The following is a 20191-nucleotide window of genomic DNA, read 5'->3' as shown; positions in this document are numbered from 1 at the left end:
AGAAAGTGCCAGATAAAGAAAGAGCCAGAGAACACTTCTCAATCAGTACCATCCACAGCAAGCAGAGCAGGCTGGCCAAAAACGACAAAAGAAACAGAGTTTTAATGAGCAGCAGCTTGCTCCACGAACCAAAGCTAGAAGAACATGGAGTAAGAACGTGGGCAGTTCAAGAACGTGGGCAATCCGCAAAGAAATAGAGCTCTTCGCACAAAGAGAGCTAGCTAGAGAAACATGGGTTAGTGGAACAGGAACGTGGGCACGGCAGTTACTAGGACTACAAAGCCATCGTATTTAAATAAGAGAAAAAGCAAGAAGAAAGGACCCAACAAACTCAAACCAATTCAACAAAATGAAATCAAATCAAGTCAAATCCTTATGGAATTCAAACAATTCTCACATTATGGACTCTAGCTATTCTACAGCTTTAGTTTGTTCATTCGAATTTAACTTTCAATTTGTAAGCTCTAGCTCTAGTCTCTCGGTTTTATCAATGAAACCATTCAAATACAATGCAAGCAATGTTTTTCCTTTTGAGTTCTCTCTTTTGCAAAATCTTAGTGTAGTCATAATCAGTCTTCTAGATTCCACTACGAACTTTAAACACTTTTATGTCCTTTAAGCTTTTTACACTTTCGTTTGATTAGAAGTTAGATCTTAGCCCTTAGCTCTTTTTGTAGTTTTTTGACAAAACTACTGGCTCGCTCGCAATCTGATCCAATCCACATAAGAAAGGCACCAAACAATTTTAGCACGCTCGGTAGGACACTGCTAAGATGGCACCCAGAAAGAACGTGAAGGAGAATATTGCTGCATCTGTGGATGCAGATGTGTATGGAGCTACAGGACATGGAGAAGGTCCTGTGGAGGTTACCGATGAAACTGAAGCAACATTCCCAGAGTTTCAGGATATAGGACATGTTCGGCCAAACAGAGCCAGGGAGAATACTGAACAGATCCCAGAACTAGAGTCTTCTCTGACTGTAGCCGGTGCTCTAAACAATTTGTAGAAATCAATAGACCTGATGATCAAAATGATGGCAGAGGGTTTCTCCCAAAAGCAGCCAGAAACCCCAGCTGGAGCCAGAAAGATCACGATGGAGGCGAACAAAGTTTCATCACCGCCCAAAGGAAAAGAAGACATGATCTTATTGGAAGGGCCACCAGAAAAGTACTAGATACCACCACTAAGAGAAGACGTAGTCCAGAAAGGCACTTCAAGTGGGGGGAAGCCTGTTGGGGTTAGAATTACTCAAGCCACCCCACCAGCCGCACATTTCCAAGCGCATACCAGTGTGCAAACCGGTCCCCAGTTTTACCATAAGGAAGATGATATGCCTCAGGACTCATGGTGCAGGCTTCGAGGAGGGGGGGCAGCCCATGTGGAGCCTCTTATGGTCCCCAATTTAGTGCCCACCAGAACCAGGCAGGAATTAAATCTATTAAACCTGCAATACAATAAACGTTAGCTACATATGCTTTGGGACCCATCTTTCGGATTTAAATTGCAACGCCGGACTCGATCAAATAGGACTCATTTATTCCTATGCTCTAACACGTAGCATGCATTTGTTCTGAAGCCTAATTTATATGTCTAAACCAATTTTAATAGAAATGCCCAAAATACCCCTATCCCGGAATTAATTTTATCTTCATTTGCAGATTTGGTTGAAATGTAGTAAATTTACTGAATAAACAGGAAACCTAATCTACTAGGACAAGAAAATAGGATTATGTCCGAAAATTCCATGTCTCCGATCTGGGGAGATCCTCGATTGAAGAAGACCTTTCAGGCAGACCCTCTATTTTAGTGTCTGAACTAGAAAACAAGGGGGAAAATATAAAAATAAATAAACAATTAGTAGACAGTAGGGAACAAGCTTTTAAAACCCTTCAGATGTTACCTCTGAAATGCTTTTCCAGTTTATTTGTGTTGGGTAGACCGACAAACACATGATTGAGACTTGGAGTAGCAACCCGGACCCATGAAGCAAGCAGCAGTCATGATCAAAATATGGTATCCCACCTACTTAGACCGAAAAGACCTCCAAATTGGAGTAGATTTGACCCAAAAGGTCAATTCTGGAAGTGTAATAACTCAGAATTGACGTTTATAGTGAAGAACAATTGTAATAAATGTGTTTCTTCGAACTAAAACTTGTAATTTGTGTGTTTTGGGTGTTTGAATCTCTCAAAAGGTTGTATTTTAGTAAGAATAGTGTAGAAAACTCATAATTTTCACTCACTTTCAGGTGTTTTCAAGTGGGTTTTCACTCAATTTCACTTAATTTCACAAAAGGTTTGATTCTTCCTCAAGCAAAAGTGGTTTCTATTCTGTCCCTCTTCCCATGGAAGTTTCTGCCTCTCTTGTAGTGGGATTTGGGGTGAGAAATACCAGAAAACTGATTAAAAACTGACTGAAACCGTCAAGGATCGTCAATCGAAGATCCTAGTCCTCGATCAAGGAATAGGTCTTCAATCGAAGATCATTTTTTATTTCGAGTATTTTTTTACTTCAGAAATGATTAATCAAAATAGATTTGATAATATAAAATAAAACAAACTAAAATTACTCAGTAAACAAGGCTCGGGTCCTTAGCTTGTATCTCGCACAGCGCGTTGTGCGAAGCCCGCCTACACTAACTATTAGCTAGAGTGTAATATAAACTCATCCCTAGGGCCGAAAAAGGTCCATGCTCATAGTAAGATAAACTACAGCTATCAACAAGTGTTTTATGTGCAGAATTTTATACATATATAATAGAAAAAAAAATTCAGAAATAGCAATAATCAAAGATCAATTACAACTCAATGTTAAGCAAGTATAGATATAACACAAGAGTGACTTGATTAACTATAAACATATATAAACAAAAGATATGAACAAATTTAATTAAAAAGTATATAGAATCTGTTAGCGATATTTTGCGAATATGCTAATTTCAACCTTGTCACGTGTGGTTAGGGTGCGGGCGTGCCAGAGAAGATTACTTCTCAATTGAAATGGTTAAGTTTATGGAATTTGCGCGCCAAAACTTGAATTCTAAACGAAACGATTGGCGAGGGACGCAAGGATTGAAAAGTCCCTCTTGGGTCTCTAGCGCCGTTATAGAAACTTTGCTAGATAAATTGTTTTATTTAAGCTAATGCGGGTAAATTGAAGACGAGAAAATAAAGGAATTTAAAGTGCGAAATTGATACAAGATTTGGTGAAAATTGGTATTTTATTGATGAATAAAGGTTTGAATACATGAAATTGGAAATGAATTACAATTGAGAAATCTCCATATTAAACATATAGGTAATCAATTGAATTAGAACGAACAAATCAATACGAAGAATTGAAATGCAATAAAACAAATTGGAATTCAATAACAAACTCGGAGCCACAATAGCTATCTCGGATTGATGTCGAATTTTGGTGTCGGCGTGAGGTCCTTAGAGAGCTGCAACCGGTCGGGCCCGTACGGTATGTGCTTTATGCAATGACTAAACGTTGGTAGGCAAATGGGGCAGATTTAAACCTTGACTTTGGGGAGCTTGGTTGGAGTGCTTAAGAACACGAAATTGGACAAGTAAATAGTGTAGATTGAACTTCAGGAAGTCAGGAACAACTTTCTATAAGGGATCGAAGGCTAAAACGAATTGTAAGTAGACGAAATTGAGGATTGAAAATGACTGGTCGAATCTGGAAAAATATGGAAAACAGAATGTCTAAAATGATTTGGGGTGCAAAGATTAATTTGTAAACGGCGTTTCTGGACACGGAATTGAGTGAATCAAAAGGCTAAATTGAAATTCAGGACGTCAGGAACGACTTTGTCGAAGGGATTGAAAGCAGAAAATGACGTTAAATGGACGAAAACGGGCTTTGCAAATGATTGGACGAATCTGGAAAATTACTTTGGAAAATGGAATTCTAATTGAAAATTGAGCAGAGTAACAACTTAAAAACACTAATTTGATTTGAGAAACTCGAATTGAAGCTAAAGGAAGCTAAATGAGGGATTAAAACGAAGAACGAAAGGAAGAACTTTGAAGAATTTGAAGAACTAGAAGCTAAGAACTAAAAACTAAAAAAAAAAAGAGCATTGAAAGGGACCTTTAGAGAGGGGTTTTGTGTTGTGTTGAGTGTGTGTTTTAGTGTAGGGGAGGGGGTCTATTTATAGTATTTTTAAGTGGCGTTTTGGTAATTAGTTAGAGGTATTAGGGTATTTTGGTCTTTTCATCACCAACTAACCCAACTAACTCCAACTAACACTCCAACTAACTTAACTTCCTCAACTGCCGTTGACTGCTTCCGGGAGAGACGATACGCCCCGCGTATGTCCTACTACGCCCTGCGTGTTGTAGCTCCTGGGCCTTGTGCGTTTCATTGATGATTTTTACGCGTGGCGTCTCTGGTGTCACGTCCCGCGTAAAGGAGTACGCCCTGCGTATTGGCGGATACGCCCTGGGTATCCGTGCTTCTGATCTTGGAACACTCTGCGGATGCGTCTTACGCATGACGTATTGGCAAGTACGTCCCGCGTAAGAAAGTACGCCCCGCGTAAAGTGAAGGACGCGCTGCGTATTTGAGTTTTTGACGTTTGATTTCTCCGGACGCCTTGTTTACGCGCTGCGTATTGAGGACACGCCCCGCGTGGTGCCGGACTCTCTCATGGGTTGCAGGTTAGCCTACACGTGTATTATTTTCTAGAAAATATAAACTATATCCTAAAAACATAACCCAAGCTTTTACATACATAAAAATAATTATTTTATTTTTTGGGCCAACAATTGCCCCCTCTTTTGTGCATAAATGAATTAGTAATAATAAAATTTATGTACAAAAGAAGTTTTATTAAATACTTTTTTTTAAGATAATAGAGAGAAGAATCCTGCAGGATTTTAGAATTTGAATTCCTTGGAACTCTCTATCTTAATCAATCTACAACTCTTCTTCTTTTTTCTGCCATTTTCTTTTCCCCAAGCTCAAGAACACTCAGAATCAAGCTCTCAGTCTCTCAAGCATGGGTATGCAATCTATTTTTCTTCTTTATTTCTTTCTTTTTGATTTTTCTTTTGCTTTTGTGTGTGTAGAATCACATTTTATGAGAAAATAAATTGAATTGGAATAAAACATAAGAATTTTAGAGCTATTACGTGGAGGTGGAATTGTATTGCTGAAATTTGCATCTGTCTGTCACAGCTGCGGACTCATATTCTGACACCATTCGCGCTGATTCTCGCATGGGCATAACCCTTGGCTTGCAGGAGGTAATTTTTGTAATTTCATGATCATGTATTTGAAGGTAGCATCCATAGGCTTTGATTGATTGTGTCTGTACTTTCGATTTCAGGACAGTGTCTTTACAATTAGCCCTGTTGCTATGAATAACTCGCCTTTGCCCCCTTATCCCATGAGTAGTGCTACCGAATTAGCCCTTCATAGGGAAACTTATCAATTCCCTGCGAATAAGAAAGGTCTGGTATTCCCTCGTTGTTACACTTGGTGGAATGACCTTGTAGATCGTTTAGAATTGAGGTATGCAAGTGTTTGGGACCAGGTTGGCATCAGGGATTTCGTTCGTTTGACTCGTCATGAAATTACTCCTTGTGTGAATGTGCTTGAAGGATTTTTGAATTTTTGGTCACCGACATGCAACTCATTGATTCTCCCGTTGGGTCCTATGTCTATCACTTTACGTGATGTGGTTGCTTTGACGGGGTTGCCTATTATTAGAGAGGAAGTCCCAAGTTGTGTATATACACACGCATTCCCTGGAGTGCAAGCCATCTTATCTAAAGAGGCTGGGACGTATGCCAAAATAATTAAGAAGAAATTGGATAAGGCGGAGTTGGATGATGAGGATCATGTACATTTCCTGTGGATGATGCTTAGCAATTACATTTTTGAGCCGTTGGGTCTTAGGCCTACCGCTGAAATATTGATTATTGCTAAGGCTTTGGCTTCAGGCCGTCGTTTAGCTCTTGGCACCATGTTGTTAGCTTCAACCTTCCACCGTCTAGCTCTTACAGTTGAAGGCAGACCATTTGTAAAACCTCGGGGTGGCTTGTGGTTGTTACAACTGTGGGTTTTTATCTACTTCACTCATTTGGCTACTGTTTCATTAGTGGGGGTTTCAGATCATCTTGGTGTAGACCTTTGCTACAGCTCTTCGAGTTTGGCCGTTGGTGTGGTTGTGAGATTTCTTCGTACTTTAGTGCCATCCCCTCACAATGAGCTGTTTCTCTTTTGGAATAAGAGTAATTCATGTCTACCATCTTGGGCGCTTTCTTACTTGTCTGCTGCCCCCCATGAAGGTACTGAATGGTGGATGACGGTGTGTGCAACACGTTGGTTACACCACGGGGTGAATCGGACTAGAACCTCGAGATCATCAAATCCTGGTCTGACTTTATATGCGCCTTGTCTTTGGGCACGTCAATTAGGATTTTTCCAAGCTATTCCAGGGCCACTCCCATTTCCTACCTCTTCTCAGCGGTATGGAGCAAGTGACGAAGAAATAGCCGCTGTGGTTCTGGATGCGGGATAGATCAGGGACCACTTCTGCTTGGGTCAGATCGACCTTCGTTTGATGCTTGGTGGGACACCATTTTTCAGTAGTGTATTCCACCCGTTGGTAAGCTCTTTTTATTTTGTCTTGTATGTACATTTTATATACATATACATTTTATTCATTTTGTTTTTTTTTTTTTTCAGATTCGAGCGGTAGCTCGGGAAAGGATAACAATCTGACTCTTCTGGTCCCGAATGCTCTTGAGATAAACGAAATAGGCAAAGGCAAAGGCAAAGCAATCATGTTGGATGGGGGAGGGCAGGTACCTACTACGGCAGGCCCTTCTGTGAGACCAGGAGAGAGAATTGATTCTGACGAAGCCTTATACTTTGGTTTTGAGGATGGAGCGCTGGATCAACTAGGGGCACGTTGGAACGTGACTTCTTCGATTAGAACTCTGTCTCTTGATGATAGCTCGGTCGAGGTGGACATGACTCCATTGCAACTTCCAGCACGAACACATCTTCCTTCTGCATCTTCTTTAAACCGATTGATTGCCGCACCATTGTCTCAGGTTTGTATGATTTGTGACTCCGTTACTTTATGAACTATGTTTGGGATGCTTGAGTCATATTGTTTGATTGAAATGTCATTTGTGAATATGGCAGGAATCAGCTCTAGTGCGTCCTCCATTAGTTCCTGTCGGTCTTAAGGCTGATAATCCTTTTGCTGGTTTGGATTTTTTGTTTTTGAAAGGACCGCCTAATGCCGTAGCTGACTCATCCTTGCCTAGTGATGATTCTTTGAGTGATGCTCGTGCCAATCTCAGTAAGCTTGTCGCCTCTCCTCTCGACTCTTTGACTCCGACCCATGTTGAAAGAGCTATGATTGATTTTGACCTTATGATGGGTGTGTGCGTTCATCCCTTCAAGACTGAGCCGTTGAAATCCGCCAAAAACCACGTATTATTTTGCTATCAGTCCTATGTTACTGAGAAGAACATGGCAGCAGGTCTCGCAGCTCGAGTTAGATCAAATATGGCAGAGTTAGAGGCCTACAACAAGAAGTTTAATGCTCTGGTTGATGCTGAAGAAGCGGATAGGCAACGATTAGTCAAAATTACAGCTGTAGAGGAGCGCTTGCGGCATTGGAGAAGGAGGTGGTTGAAGCTCGAGCGTTTAAGGAAGATATGGTTAGAGCTAGCTCCGGGTTTAGGGCTTTGTTTCCCGCGGATGGAGGAAGAGTTGGGCCGTGAGAAAGATCGATTGGCCAATCATTATGATGAGATGCTGCATGGCACCGACAGAGCGAGCAACACAGAGAGGCTGCCTCCAAACTTTGTGAATCTTGTGCGAAATATCCGAAGCCTGATTTTTGTTTGTTTCCGTGAGGTACATTCACGGGTTGCCCGTACTTTTCGTCTTTGTTTTGAGTTTGTATGCTCATTCTTTCATTTATTTATTTGTGTAGCACAAATGGACATTATTTTGTGAGTTGATTGTCGTTTGAACATTTGCTAAGTCATCTATTTTTGGCCATGGCACACTTATTCTTTTATTGATGAACATTTATAGCACTTGCAAAGACAATATATAAATTCCCAGAAAAATAGTGTATACGCCCTGCGTGTACCTGGTTACGCCCCGCGTATTTGTCAAACACGCCCTGCGTATGAGAATGCACGCCCCGCGTGTTCGTGCTCCTGAACCTGAAACACTTTCTCGATGATGAATACGCGTGGCGTATTTGGTTTTACGCCCCGCGTATTCTCGCTCCTGGGTCTATCTTCTACACACGTCTGTTTTACGTCCTGCGTCTTTGGGGCACGCCCCGCGTATTGTCAAACACGCCCTGCATATGAGAATGCATGCCCCGCGTGTTCGTGCTCCTGTAGTATATCTTATATGTACGTCTAGTGCACGTCCTGCGTATAGGGGGAGCGCCCTGCGTGTGAGAATGTACGTCCCGCGTGTTGGTGCTCCTGAACCTAAAACGCCTTATTGATGTATTTTACGCGTGGCGTCTGTGGTGTGCGCCGCGCGTAGTTGAGCCTCTTCTACGTCTTGCGGGCTGGCTACTACATTAATTATGTCCCACATACTTTGGAAATATTTCTTCAAGTATTTGTCGTTGATGTATCTCCTGTGTGGTTCTCCGCTCAAACTCTTCAACCAGTACGCCTTCCCGGGGAGCACCTTGTGGATTTGAAATGGTCCTTCCCAGTTGGGCGACCACTTTCCAAGCTCCCGGTCCTTCGTCCCGATTGGTAGGATTAGCTTCCACACTAGCTCGCCTTCTCTAAAGTTTTTCTTTTTTACTTTCTTGTTGTACACGTCTTCCACTTTCTTCTTTTGGATCATCATGCAATCGAGCGCTTTCTGCCTTTCGTAGTCCAAATCTTCTAGTTCCATGGTCATGGCTTGTATATAATTGTCTGGCTCCAAGTCATTCTGACGCATTACTCGCAGTGAAGGCACGATGACTTCTAATGGTATTACTGCATCATGACCAAATGTTAGAAAAAATGGACTCACTCCGGTCGCTCGTGTTTTAGACGTTCGCATGGCCCACAGTGTTTCTGAGAGAACTTTGTGCCATTCTCTAGGATTGTCCTCTAACATCTTTTCCAAGATTTGAATTAGAATTTTGTTGGATGCTTCGGCTTGACCATTCGCTTGTGCATAAAATGGGGTGGAATGAATCAACTTAATCCCATACTCTTCTATGAACTCGTTCATATCTTCGCCTGTGAACATGGTTCCTTGATCCGTGGTGATGGATTCTAGGATTCCGAATCTATGAATCAAGTTCTCTTTGATGAATCGGATCACTTGCGTTTGGCCGACTTGCTTCATTGGTGCTACTTCCACCCACTTGGAAAAGTAATCCGTGGCAACTATGATGAAACAATGACCTTTTGATGAAGCTGGGAATATTTTCCCTATTAGATCAATAGCCCATCCTTTAAAAGGCCATGGTTTCACAACTGAGTGCAACTCTTCTGAGGGCACCCGTTGGACTTGGCCATACAATTGACACTTCTTGCAACCCTTCGCATATGTGATGCAATCGCGTAGGATCGTTGGCCAGAAGTATCCATGGCGATTGATAAGCCACCGCATTCTCCTTCCGGACTGGTGAGCTCCGCATATGCCTTCATGGACTTGCTTCATGACCTCCATTGCTTTTGGGAAGCCGAGACATTTGAGTAGCATTCCGTCGTAGCTCTTACGATACAAATCACCTGCCATCAACATGTAATTTCGAGATTGAATGCTCAATGAATATTTTACTTTTTTGGATGAGTCATTGAGGTAGTCGGTAAATGGTTTCCTCCAATCTTGAGCTAAGTTAATATCGATGTCGAATGATTCAAACTGGATGCCTCTATCCGTCACGGAAGGGTGGCCCTGTCTTCTGATGATGACGACTTTGTATGGTGTTTCTTTGGAGATCTTCATTCCAGAAGCGATTTGGGCTAACTCGTCAGCTTCCCAGTTGTCATTTCTTGGAATATGCTCCAAACTGACCTCATCAAACATTTCCAGAAGTTGAATTGCAAACGCGAAATAAGGTAGCAAAGATAAACTTGAGCATTTATATTCTCCTGTTAGGTGCCGGATAACCAATTGTGAATCACCGAAAATCTTGACTTCTTTCGCTCCTAGGTCTATCAAGATTTCTAAGCCGATGATTAAAGCTTCATATTCAGCCTGGTTGTTCGTGCATTCAAAATCCAAGTTTGCCGCTAATATTGTCTTAGTCCCGGATGGGGCTGTGATGATCACTCCTGCTCCGTTGGAACTGTCTGTGCTTGAACCGTCGAACTTCAACTGCCACGGTTCTTTGTGCGTCAGATAAATTGGCAGTTCTGCTTCTTCGGGATATTGAAAGTTGGTTGGGTGGTCGGCCACAAAATCTGCAATTGCTTTCCCTTTTATCGAGGATTGCGGGAGATACACCAAAGTGAACTCGGCCAATGCTAGTGACCATTTTCCTATTCTTCCTGAGAGGATAGGCTGGTTTAGCATGTATTTGATCAAGTCGGTGCTAGCAATCACATAAACTCTCGCTTTGAGCAAGTAATGCCTCAACTTCGTGCAAGCAAAATAGAGGGCTAAGCACGTCTTCTCAACTGGGTTGTACCTCGTTTCTGCCGATAGCAATGTTCGAATTAGATAGTAGACGGCTTGTTCATGACGGTTTGCATTGTCTTGGGCAAGCAAGCATCCAATTGACTCGTCGGTTGCTGATATGTAGAGCTTGAGTGGAGTACCCTCCCTTGGTGGCATCAACACAGGTGGGTTGCTCAAGTAAGTTTTGATCTCTTCGAATGCCGCTTGATGCTTGTCGTCCCACTTGAAGCTTTCTTCGTCTTTGAGTCTTAACAGATCTGAGAATGCTCTGGATTTTCCAGCCAAGTTTGATATGAATCGTCTCAAGTAGTTTACTTGGCCCAAGAACCGCTGCAACTCCTTCTTGTTCTTCGGAGGTTGTGCTTCTTTGATTGCTCTTGCCTTATTGTCGTCAATCTCGATTCCTCTTTGGTGGACTAAGAATCCGAGAAAGTTCCCTGCTTTGACCCCGAAGGCGCACTTCAGAGGGTTGAGCTTTAGGTTGTACTTACGCATCCGCTCGAAGCTCTTCCTCAAATGGCCGACATGTTCCATTTCTCGCTTGGACTTGATAACGATGTCGTCCACGTATACCTCCATAGAGGTGCCGAGTAAATCGTGAAAGATGGCATTCATTGCTCATTGGTATGTGGCGCCGGCATTCTTTAAACCGAACGGCATGACGACCCATTCGAACGTGCTGATTGGCCCTGGGCATCGAAATGTCGTTTTTGCAATGTCTTCTTCGACAATGGGGATTTGGTTATATCCCGCATAGCAATCACACAGAGATATTAATTCATTTTTAGACACAGCATCTACTAACATGTCGGCTATGGGCATCACATAGATGTCTTTCGGCGTGGCTAAATTTAGATCGTGGAAATCTACGCATACGCGTAGCTTACCGTTCTTTTTCACTACAGGCACGACGTTAGATAGCCATATAGCGTACTTTGCTGGTCTGATGAACTTAGCTTTGAAAAGCTTTTCTATTTCTTCCTTCACCTTGCTTTCAATCCATCTAGGATTGTCCTGGGTAGGAGGTGTAAGTTATAAGACCATACCTAAAGGGAGGTATGACCAGAGTGCACGGCTGGTAGTCCTAACTTTAGGCAAGGCGAGATATGAATGAGATATCTCGATTATTGATATGATTGATGTTATGATAAGCTACACGGGTGGAATTCGAGAATGAACAAACACACGCAAATTTTGTATTACGTTTTGAAAATGCTTGATGATTTGAAATATAATGTTTTACGTTTGTTTGATTACGAGTTGGTTTATTAAAGCAATTTATTTCATTACGAGTTGGTTTGATAAAACGTTTATTTGATTACGATTTGGTTTCATAAAACGTTTATTCGTTCATGGGTTAGTTTGATAAAACAGTTATTTAATTTGATTCGTTTTGATGAAATGATTTATATATATATATATATATATATATATTATAGTAACAAAGTGAAATATACAATTAAGTTATTAGCGTGTCAATCAACGTGTCAATAAGTTAAAACGAGTTCATAAGTTAAAAGAACTACCTAAAATAGGCAGAACTACATGGCTTTGATTCTCGATTTAAAGATTCAAAGATATTCGGGATACTTAGGAAGCTTGATAGAATTATCAAGTCCAAGCCAAATAATTAAATAAAACTTTAGGTAGTCCAAATAAAATTTTATCTATTAGAAAATAGTTTCGCCATTCAGATTGTTAGGCATTCATTATCCTATCTTCCGTTCATACCCGATGCCATTTAGGGTCGGGTTTGACATCCACTGCGCCTAGGCTTGTCTATTTTTCTTCACCCCGAGCTTGCGCTCAAAGGCTCACTAAGGGACAAGTGTACCCCGTCGTTATCAAGTAATAAATCTGGACAAGTCCAGATATCGAATCTATAGGATTTATACCGCAAGTACCAAACCAATAGGCTTCTAATGTTATCGAGGCGATAGGGGGGTTGAATTGAGCGGTTTTATCTAAGTTAATCCTACTCCTAAGGCCTTGTTTGGATGGGGGGTATTTTAAAGTAAAGTAAGGTAAGGTAAGGTAAGGTAAGTGTATGAAATAACTTGTTGTGTTTGGATAAAAGATAAGGTAAGTGATGGTTTAATAATGTAATTGTGTTTGGTTTGATGGTAAGGTAAAGTAAGGTAAGGTAAGGTTATATACAAAATTACTTTTATATCCAAATAATGTCTGATTTTAAAATAAAACATAGAGGATAATTTTGGAAAAGAAAGATATGTCACCTCCCTACCCTCCAATTTGGGGTGTAAAGAAAATTACCCAAATTTCACCTCACCTACCCTCACTTACTATTACATTCAATTACACCTCAAAACAAACAAGATTACCTACCCTCACTTACCATCACTTACTTTAAAATACCTCCATCCAAACAAGCTATAAGTGATCTTAAGCGAGACAGTTAAACCAGAAATTGAATGAAATGATACGATAATAATAATTTCAACCTAATTTAACAATTAATTGATAATCTAATCTTAGTTGATTAGGCCTAAGGCGATTAAACCTACTTATCTTTATAGGGTTCCTAGCCCGATATTCTTTTGTTACAGGCTGAGCTAGCTCTAAGATTCTGGAATTTGGGTCTTACCAACTATGAAGTTGTCAATTTCATAGGTTCTTCGATTAGGGATGATCAAATTTGACTCGCAATATGAACCTAGATTATATTTAGATTATTTAATGATTTAAACCAATTAGGTAAAGCATAAACAGAAGGTAATAACAATCAATTGAGAAATCAATACTTAAAATTATATTAAAGATGGAGAAATATTGTCACAAGATACAATCAACCTAGGATACATAGGAAAGATCTAAAGCAAACAGGAAATAAAAGAGAATAAAAATCTCTTTCAGGGAACCTGTCGACCAAGCAGTCATCTTCCTAGGACTGAGAGATGGAACCTTGCGAATCCTTGAAGCTTTGAGGTGGAGTTCTTCAATGGCAGACGGGAGGAAATAGTATTCTCAAGGTAGGGGAAGGTAAAATTACACAAGCAAAAGATAATATTTACATATGAGAATAGGTCTATTTATATACACACATAGACCCTAAACCTAATTTACAGTGTCTTCAAACTTGAATAGGAAGTCCAGTGTTAAAAATCTGTGTCATGGGACTGAAAATCAGCTTTTTAGCTAATTTCCATCGGCCAACTTGCCGAGTTGGCCACTAAAGGCCAACTCGGTGGGCTGGTAAGCCTCGCTCACCGAGACTGCTCCCGGGGGTCCCCAAATTGCGATTTTTTGTCATTTTCGATTTTTTTTCATTTTCGTCCATGTTTGACCTGCACACAAGCATTAAACTCCAAAAATCATCAGTCCAAATGCTAAATTGATCCACTAGTTTTCAGATTTGAGTAAACACTCCTTTTGGTGAATCAATTAGCCGAAATCAATAAGGTGAAGTTCAAGTACGTGCCATTTTGACGTTATTCTATCCAAAAACACTTAGAAATGAATAAAAACTATTTAAAAAATGCTACAGTGACTGCAAAAACTAAATAACTGATACAAATGGATAAAAGTGCAAGAAATGCTTGTTTATTCGCTGAAGTTAAAATAAAACTACCCTAAAACCGTACCAAAAGATGAGGATTTTTTACCCCTATCATGGTGCCCCCATCACATGATAACCGACAATGGAGTTCAGTTTCAGGGAGAGGTGAAGAATCTTTTCCGGGAATATGGTATTGAGCACATGAAGTCATCCCCGTATCTTCCTCAAGCTAACGGAACAATGGAAGCAGCCAATAATAACCTCAAAAGGATTCTCGTAAAGACTGATGAATCTCATAGGAATTGGCATGAACAGTTGTCGTTCGCGTTATGGGCTTATTGCACTACATTTAGAACTTCATCTAGGCAACATCATTTTCTTTTGTGTATGGAGCGGAGGTCGTCTTACCCATTGAGATATAGAAGCGTTCACTGCAAATTGCATTGGAGGCAGAAATACCAGAAGTAGAATGGGTTAGGAAGAGATATGATTAGTTGGCGTTGATCTATGAGAAAAGGATGGAGGTCATGTATCATGTGCAGTTGTATCAGAGAAGAATATCTCAGACCTTCAATAAGAAAGTGAAGTTCAGTCCCATAAGGGAGGGTGACTTGATGTTGAAGCAGATCCGAATGACTCACACAGATCCAAGGGGCAAGTTTCGACCGAATTGGGAAAGGTCGTTTATCGTAAAGAAGATATTAAGCAAAAGGGCGGTGAGGTTGACAACAATGGATGACAATGAGTTCTCAGAACCGACCAACTTGGACAGACTCAAGAAATACTTCTTGTGAACAACAACAAAAAAATAGAAAAATAAAATTCATGATGGGTCAAAAACCGACAAATGGCAGCCCTATGCAACAACAATGGATATCCTAATGAGTGAAAACCCTATAGGGCGCTCATTTAAAAATTCTGGGATAAGAAAATGAGAGATAGAAGAATAGTCGATATCTGAAAACCCCAAAAGGGCGGATCTCGGCAACAATAGTTGTATTTTGAGCAATTTAAAGAAATAATGTATAATTGGCTAAGTATTTCTATGGGATGTAACTAAATGAAGTGTGAATATATCGAAGGAGAATGATTGGAATTGTCAGAATCAATTGAAATGCATGTTTAGACAATCAATTGAAAGTCGTTCTTTTCTCTATCGGTCTGTTTGGAGTTAGTCTCCTAAGTTAAAAATTCTTTACTTCTCCATGTGAAAAAATACACTATTGTTGTCCATATTTGGCTACAATGGATGGAAACAATTTTGAACTCTTTTCAGGGCCATGTTGTACATTAGTTTTATTTCTCGGAGTATATTTTCACCATTGCACCATCATCCATGGTCCATAGTCCGGGACATCCATTATCTTTTCAGAGTTCACATTCTATTTATCCTGGTTCATATCTTCACATGCGTTAGAAACTATTGTGGCTTCCATAGTTACATCTTTCGAAGTAGTCGAAACTGAGGGAGGAATGATGTTAGGGTTGGTGCATGCATTTCTTGTGTGTCCATACAGGCCACATTTAGTGTAGGTGATATGCAAACCCTTATATTCAACACAGTAAAGTTCATCCTCAATCCAAAATTGCACATGCAGCATGCTGAAAAGATCAATCTTAACACACACCCTAAAGAATATGCATGTGTTCTTATCCACGCGGATAGCTTTCCCAAAGGTATTCCCAATAGCAAGCAGTAGGGTTTCCTCGAAACATATCATAAGCAAATCAAGAAAATGGGCTCATCCTATAGTTGAATTGATTTGTGTTGTGGCATAACGAAACTCGGGGGTCCAAGTTCTGATAGTCAGATAGTGACCTTGGACAATCCACGGGCCTTCTTGCATCACCTTGTCCTAGTCAATCACATTCTTGAACTTAACCAGATGGTAGCAATGTCTAATGTAATCTCCACTACAGGTTTCCAAAGTTCAATAACTCGAGTGCGCAGGGCAATATAGCCGATATTACGGCCGAACAATTTTATGATAAGAGTATTCTTTCTCCATGGTTGTGCAAGTTTTTCTTCAAACTGAGGGTTCTGAGCAATTTGGGGTTCCAAACAATTATTATCAAAATAATCAATTGCAATCAGACATTTGCAAATCCATATAAACTTTCTCTTCCTCGTGTTCTTCAACAGGTGCAAGGGATTCTCGATAGGACTTCGATGATCCGCCATTCAAGGGGGGAAACATTCTCACAATCAAACGATTCTGGTGAAAATTCAGTCGGTGACGGCGTATTTGAATTGGGAAAGGGCATAAAGAGACATGGAGGAGTCCTTAAACAAAGGTTTTAACCTCTTTGTGAAATAGGCTTGAATTAGTACTACGAACTTCACACTCCACATGAAATGAATGTTAATCAAAAATATTTTTTTACTCATAAAATTCATGTAAAATTTACTTGAAGTATATTCAATTCCTAAAATGAATTTCTTTTTCTTCTTCATTTTAAGAATAAAAATTTGATGTATATCAATTTGAGCACTAGACATGTTGAGTTAAAATATTTGTAATTAGCCCTGTTAAAAAGCTCCGGAAGAGTTTTTGCCAAAAAGTAGAATATCATGAAATTGTCATTTTTCTCGTGCTTGAACTGCGAGGCAGCGTTGGGCTTGATGAGAATCCCAACTCTACACAGATCCTAGCAGCCTCATGGTGCGAAACCTTATCTTTGAACTACGAGAAAACTATCTCACGCATTCTATTTAAATGATTTCACTAAACCCTTAAACAAGGAAATTAACTCCAAATGACGAAAACAAAACTTTCTATTTATATAATCACCACTATAGAATACATAGGTGTCAGCTTACTAATACAAGTAGTTTCCAAAATAAGGTAGCCCAGATGAACCAGTGTATAAACTCTCACTTGCTTTAAACGTTTTGTAAAATTGAAAAATGTTACCCCATATGCCATTCTTTAAAATCTGGCAACATTACCTAAAGTGATCCTTAGGACATTAAGCTACAAACTCAAGTGGATAACCCAAGAGATCATCAGTTGGCATTCCGCAATGGTTGTAAGGTCTTTAAGGTTCTTCTTTATCCGAAATATGGTCGGGGGATGTGGGTAAAATCTCTTCATTACCATCAGCTTCAGGAGGTTGATCGTGTTCTTCTGCACTTTCAGTGTTCTCAGGATAAAAGTTGATTGGGAATTTTGTGACCCTTGGTTTATCAGACAAAATATTTCTTTGGACCTTATCAATCAATACTTTCGGTGGAGGTTCCTCTCTCAGCTGCTCATCTTCATAGTCATTGTTCACATAGTATCCTACTCTAACAAATTCTTGACCCAGATAAGAGCAAGTCAGCAGAAGCACTGTAACACCAATTATGTCTTCTTCGCGTATCTTTGAAGGATCTGGTGGGTCTGCCTGGAAGCCTCAGCAAAATGAGTAAATCAGCATTCTTTCAAAATGCACAAAACAAACCAGACAAGACTAGAAAAAAGGTTATACAGAAATTACCTGCAAAACAAAACGGTAGTTCCCAACATTGACAGGCCCAACAAGAACACTCTCCAAGAGTTGATCATATGTCTCATCCTCAGCAGATCCAACGTAAATTAGTTTCCACTCCAAATCTGCATTATCATTCCGAAATGAATATTGTTATCACTTAATACAGAACACCTCAAGATTTCAATGCTTGAGCAACAACTCACTCTAAATGAAACCTAGATTTTTGGTCACCACTATGCCAGGTGGATCTGAATTGTTCCAAGATAAAATAGGTTGACCAAGGCCCAACAATGAGGGCTTAAAAAAGACTTGTGCATTCCTGAAGACTTAAGCTTGGGATTAAATTGTATTCCAATAGGCATAAACCAATGGCATATGTGCTTTTTAGCTCATGACTGTTCAGAAGATAGCATAAACCAGAAAGAACAACTTATTTTTATGTATGAAGACACGGTACAAACTACCAAGCAACAATATTCTATACAAAGTCAAAAAGGTCTTTAACAATCTAATTGGGCTGGATCCTGGATGTAGTAATAACCAAATATCAAAAGAAAGAAAAGTATAAGCATAACTCTCAAATTTGAATTACATGAAATTATGGCACAGTGCATGCTGAAGATGACAACCGATGCAAAAAAACCATGAGGACTGTAGCTCTTATACTACTTTCATAACCAAAATGGTTAAAGTTCTAACTGATGTGCTTTCTTAATTTGCCGCACGGTACAAAGCACAATAACCAAATTCTGCACAAACCTAACCTGTAAAAACAGGGTGTTGGATTTGAAATGAAAATGTTATTCAAGTTCTTGATAGAGGCCACTAGATAGGGCTACTATGGCAACTTAATGGTATATGTAATGACAACAACAGACTTCCACCGCTAGGATAGGGTGTTTTCTATCATTATTTTATTCTTGGTTACTTTTTTTTTTCTTTTGCTTTTAATTTTATCACCCATTTGGTCAAATTTAAATCAACAATTACACAAAGTAACCATAAAATCTCCCCCAAGGATGAAAGCTAATACGAAAGCAAAAGTTTAGTGCAATACCAGAATAAGATGTTATCTACTAGTTCTTTTTATTCGGTTCTATAACATAAGTTAGTTATCTAATACATAAAATGGGTACTTGTATACTAATCAACTTGAAAGCAAAAGTGAAAATCGATGACGGAAATACGGTTATTATGTATACACCTTTTCTGGATGAACTATCTTTGCAAAGTAAAAAATTTCCGAACATGAAATCTTCATGCAATCAACCGATATAGAATACCATTTAATAACTGTCTGAGCAATTGTAAAAGCAATCAAAATTAACATAAACGATCGGGAAATAAACAAAAGAAATTCATCGACGCCTTCTAAGAAAGAAAAACGCAATCCAATTTACCGCAGTTCTCCTAATTCAACCAACAGCCTCAATGAACAATTAAACTCGAATAAAGAAACCCTAATTGAATCCATTCTAATCAACCAAAAAAAGTTAATAATAATAACATTAACAGATTCAGATAAACGTAAGTGAAAATCTGATACGGTAAACATAATGCTAAATAAACACAGGAGAAACCTACCGTCTTTAAGAGGAGTCAAGCACTCGTAAGAAATCTCGAACTGAAAAGGGGATAAGAACGGCGCCGGATTATCTAATACAGTAACGTTGGTAAGATTGACAGCACTCATTGTCGAACAAATCAAATGGAAACCTTACTCTCCAGAATTCTCATCTAAAACACTAACTGAATGCAGGAATATAAAATAAGCAAGAAAGAGTTATAGAAACAAGAAACTCAGGAAAGTTTGGGCAACTGAAATTAGAGAGGAAAAATGGAGAAAAAGTGAGTAGGAGGGATTTGAAATGATTGATTCATGGACACTGTAAAAGAGGAACGAAGGGGGGGAATGATTAAATCGATGGAGATTGCGAAAGGCGGGAGACTGGGTTTGGGTATGAAAATAAGGAGCGGGAATGGAATTTCAGGTTAGGGCTTAGGTTGAAATTTTAGGGGGAAGGAGAAGACACCTGGCTTTTGAGTTTGGATTTTTATATATGGAAGAATTTGACCTGTGTAGAGTGAAATAAAAATAAAATAAAATAAAATAGTACTAATTTTTTTTGGTAAGAAAGGAAATGAAAAAAAAACAAAACCAACAAAAAACCTACACCGGGATCAGTCTAGGAAGGCTGACCCCAATCCTATCCTCTAGGAGAGAAGGCAAAAGAAAAGAAGGAGGAACAGAGAGGGTAGAAACACCTAACATTCTCTCATGCCCAGCAGCTGCTAAGCGATCCGCCACGCGGTTTTGCTCCCTAAAAATATGGGAGAAATTAAGATACTCAAAGGCAGGACGAAGCCTCAAAATAGCTTTGATGAGATTCTGGCTCTTCAGACAAACAGCCTGACTATCTGAAATCCTGTTAATAGCCTCCAGATTATCAGATTCCACCGAGAGCTTTTTAACACCCATGCGAATGGCGAGTTTAATACCTGACAAGATACCCCAGAGCTCCGCAGAAAAGGAGGAGCCCGTCCCCAAGTTATGGGTAAACCCC

General features: G+C 39.7%; 1 protein-coding gene across 1 annotated transcript; it reads right to left on the bottom strand.

Moving 5' to 3' along the window:
* Positions 1 to 16916: 16916 nt before the first annotated feature.
* LOC136202076 (probable histone chaperone ASF1A) lies at positions 16917 to 19655 on the bottom strand. The gene is made up of 3 exons (XM_065992532.1): positions 19212 to 19655; positions 17634 to 17749; positions 16917 to 17540 (listed from the first exon to the last, which is right to left on the bottom strand). Exons 1-3 carry the CDS (start codon positions 19318 to 19320, stop codon positions 17193 to 17195), a joined length of 573 nt encoding a protein of 190 aa, XP_065848604.1. The 5' UTR covers positions 19321 to 19655; the 3' UTR covers positions 16917 to 17192.
* Positions 19656 to 20191: the final 536 nt, after the last annotated feature.

The sequence above is a fragment of the Euphorbia lathyris genome, chromosome 1 (assembly GCF_963576675.1).
Source record: "Euphorbia lathyris chromosome 1, ddEupLath1.1, whole genome shotgun sequence".
Lineage (NCBI taxonomy): Eukaryota > Viridiplantae > Streptophyta > Magnoliopsida > Malpighiales > Euphorbiaceae > Euphorbia > Euphorbia lathyris.
Note: the sequence above shows the minus strand (reverse complement) of the source record. Positions and strands in the feature narration are given on the sequence as shown.

Coding starts and splice junctions, on each gene's coding strand:
- LOC136202076 (XM_065992532.1), bottom strand. CDS start 19,320: ATGAGTGCTGTCAATCTTACCAACGTTACTGTATTAGATAATCCGGCG. Junction 17,750..19,211: donor CTTGACTCCTCTTAAAGACG/GTAGGTTTCTCC, acceptor ATGATAATGCAG/ATTTGGAGTGGAAACTAATT. Junction 17,541..17,633: donor ACTACCGTTTTGTTTTGCAG/GTAATTTCTGTA, acceptor TGAGGCTTCCAG/GCAGACCCACCAGATCCTTC.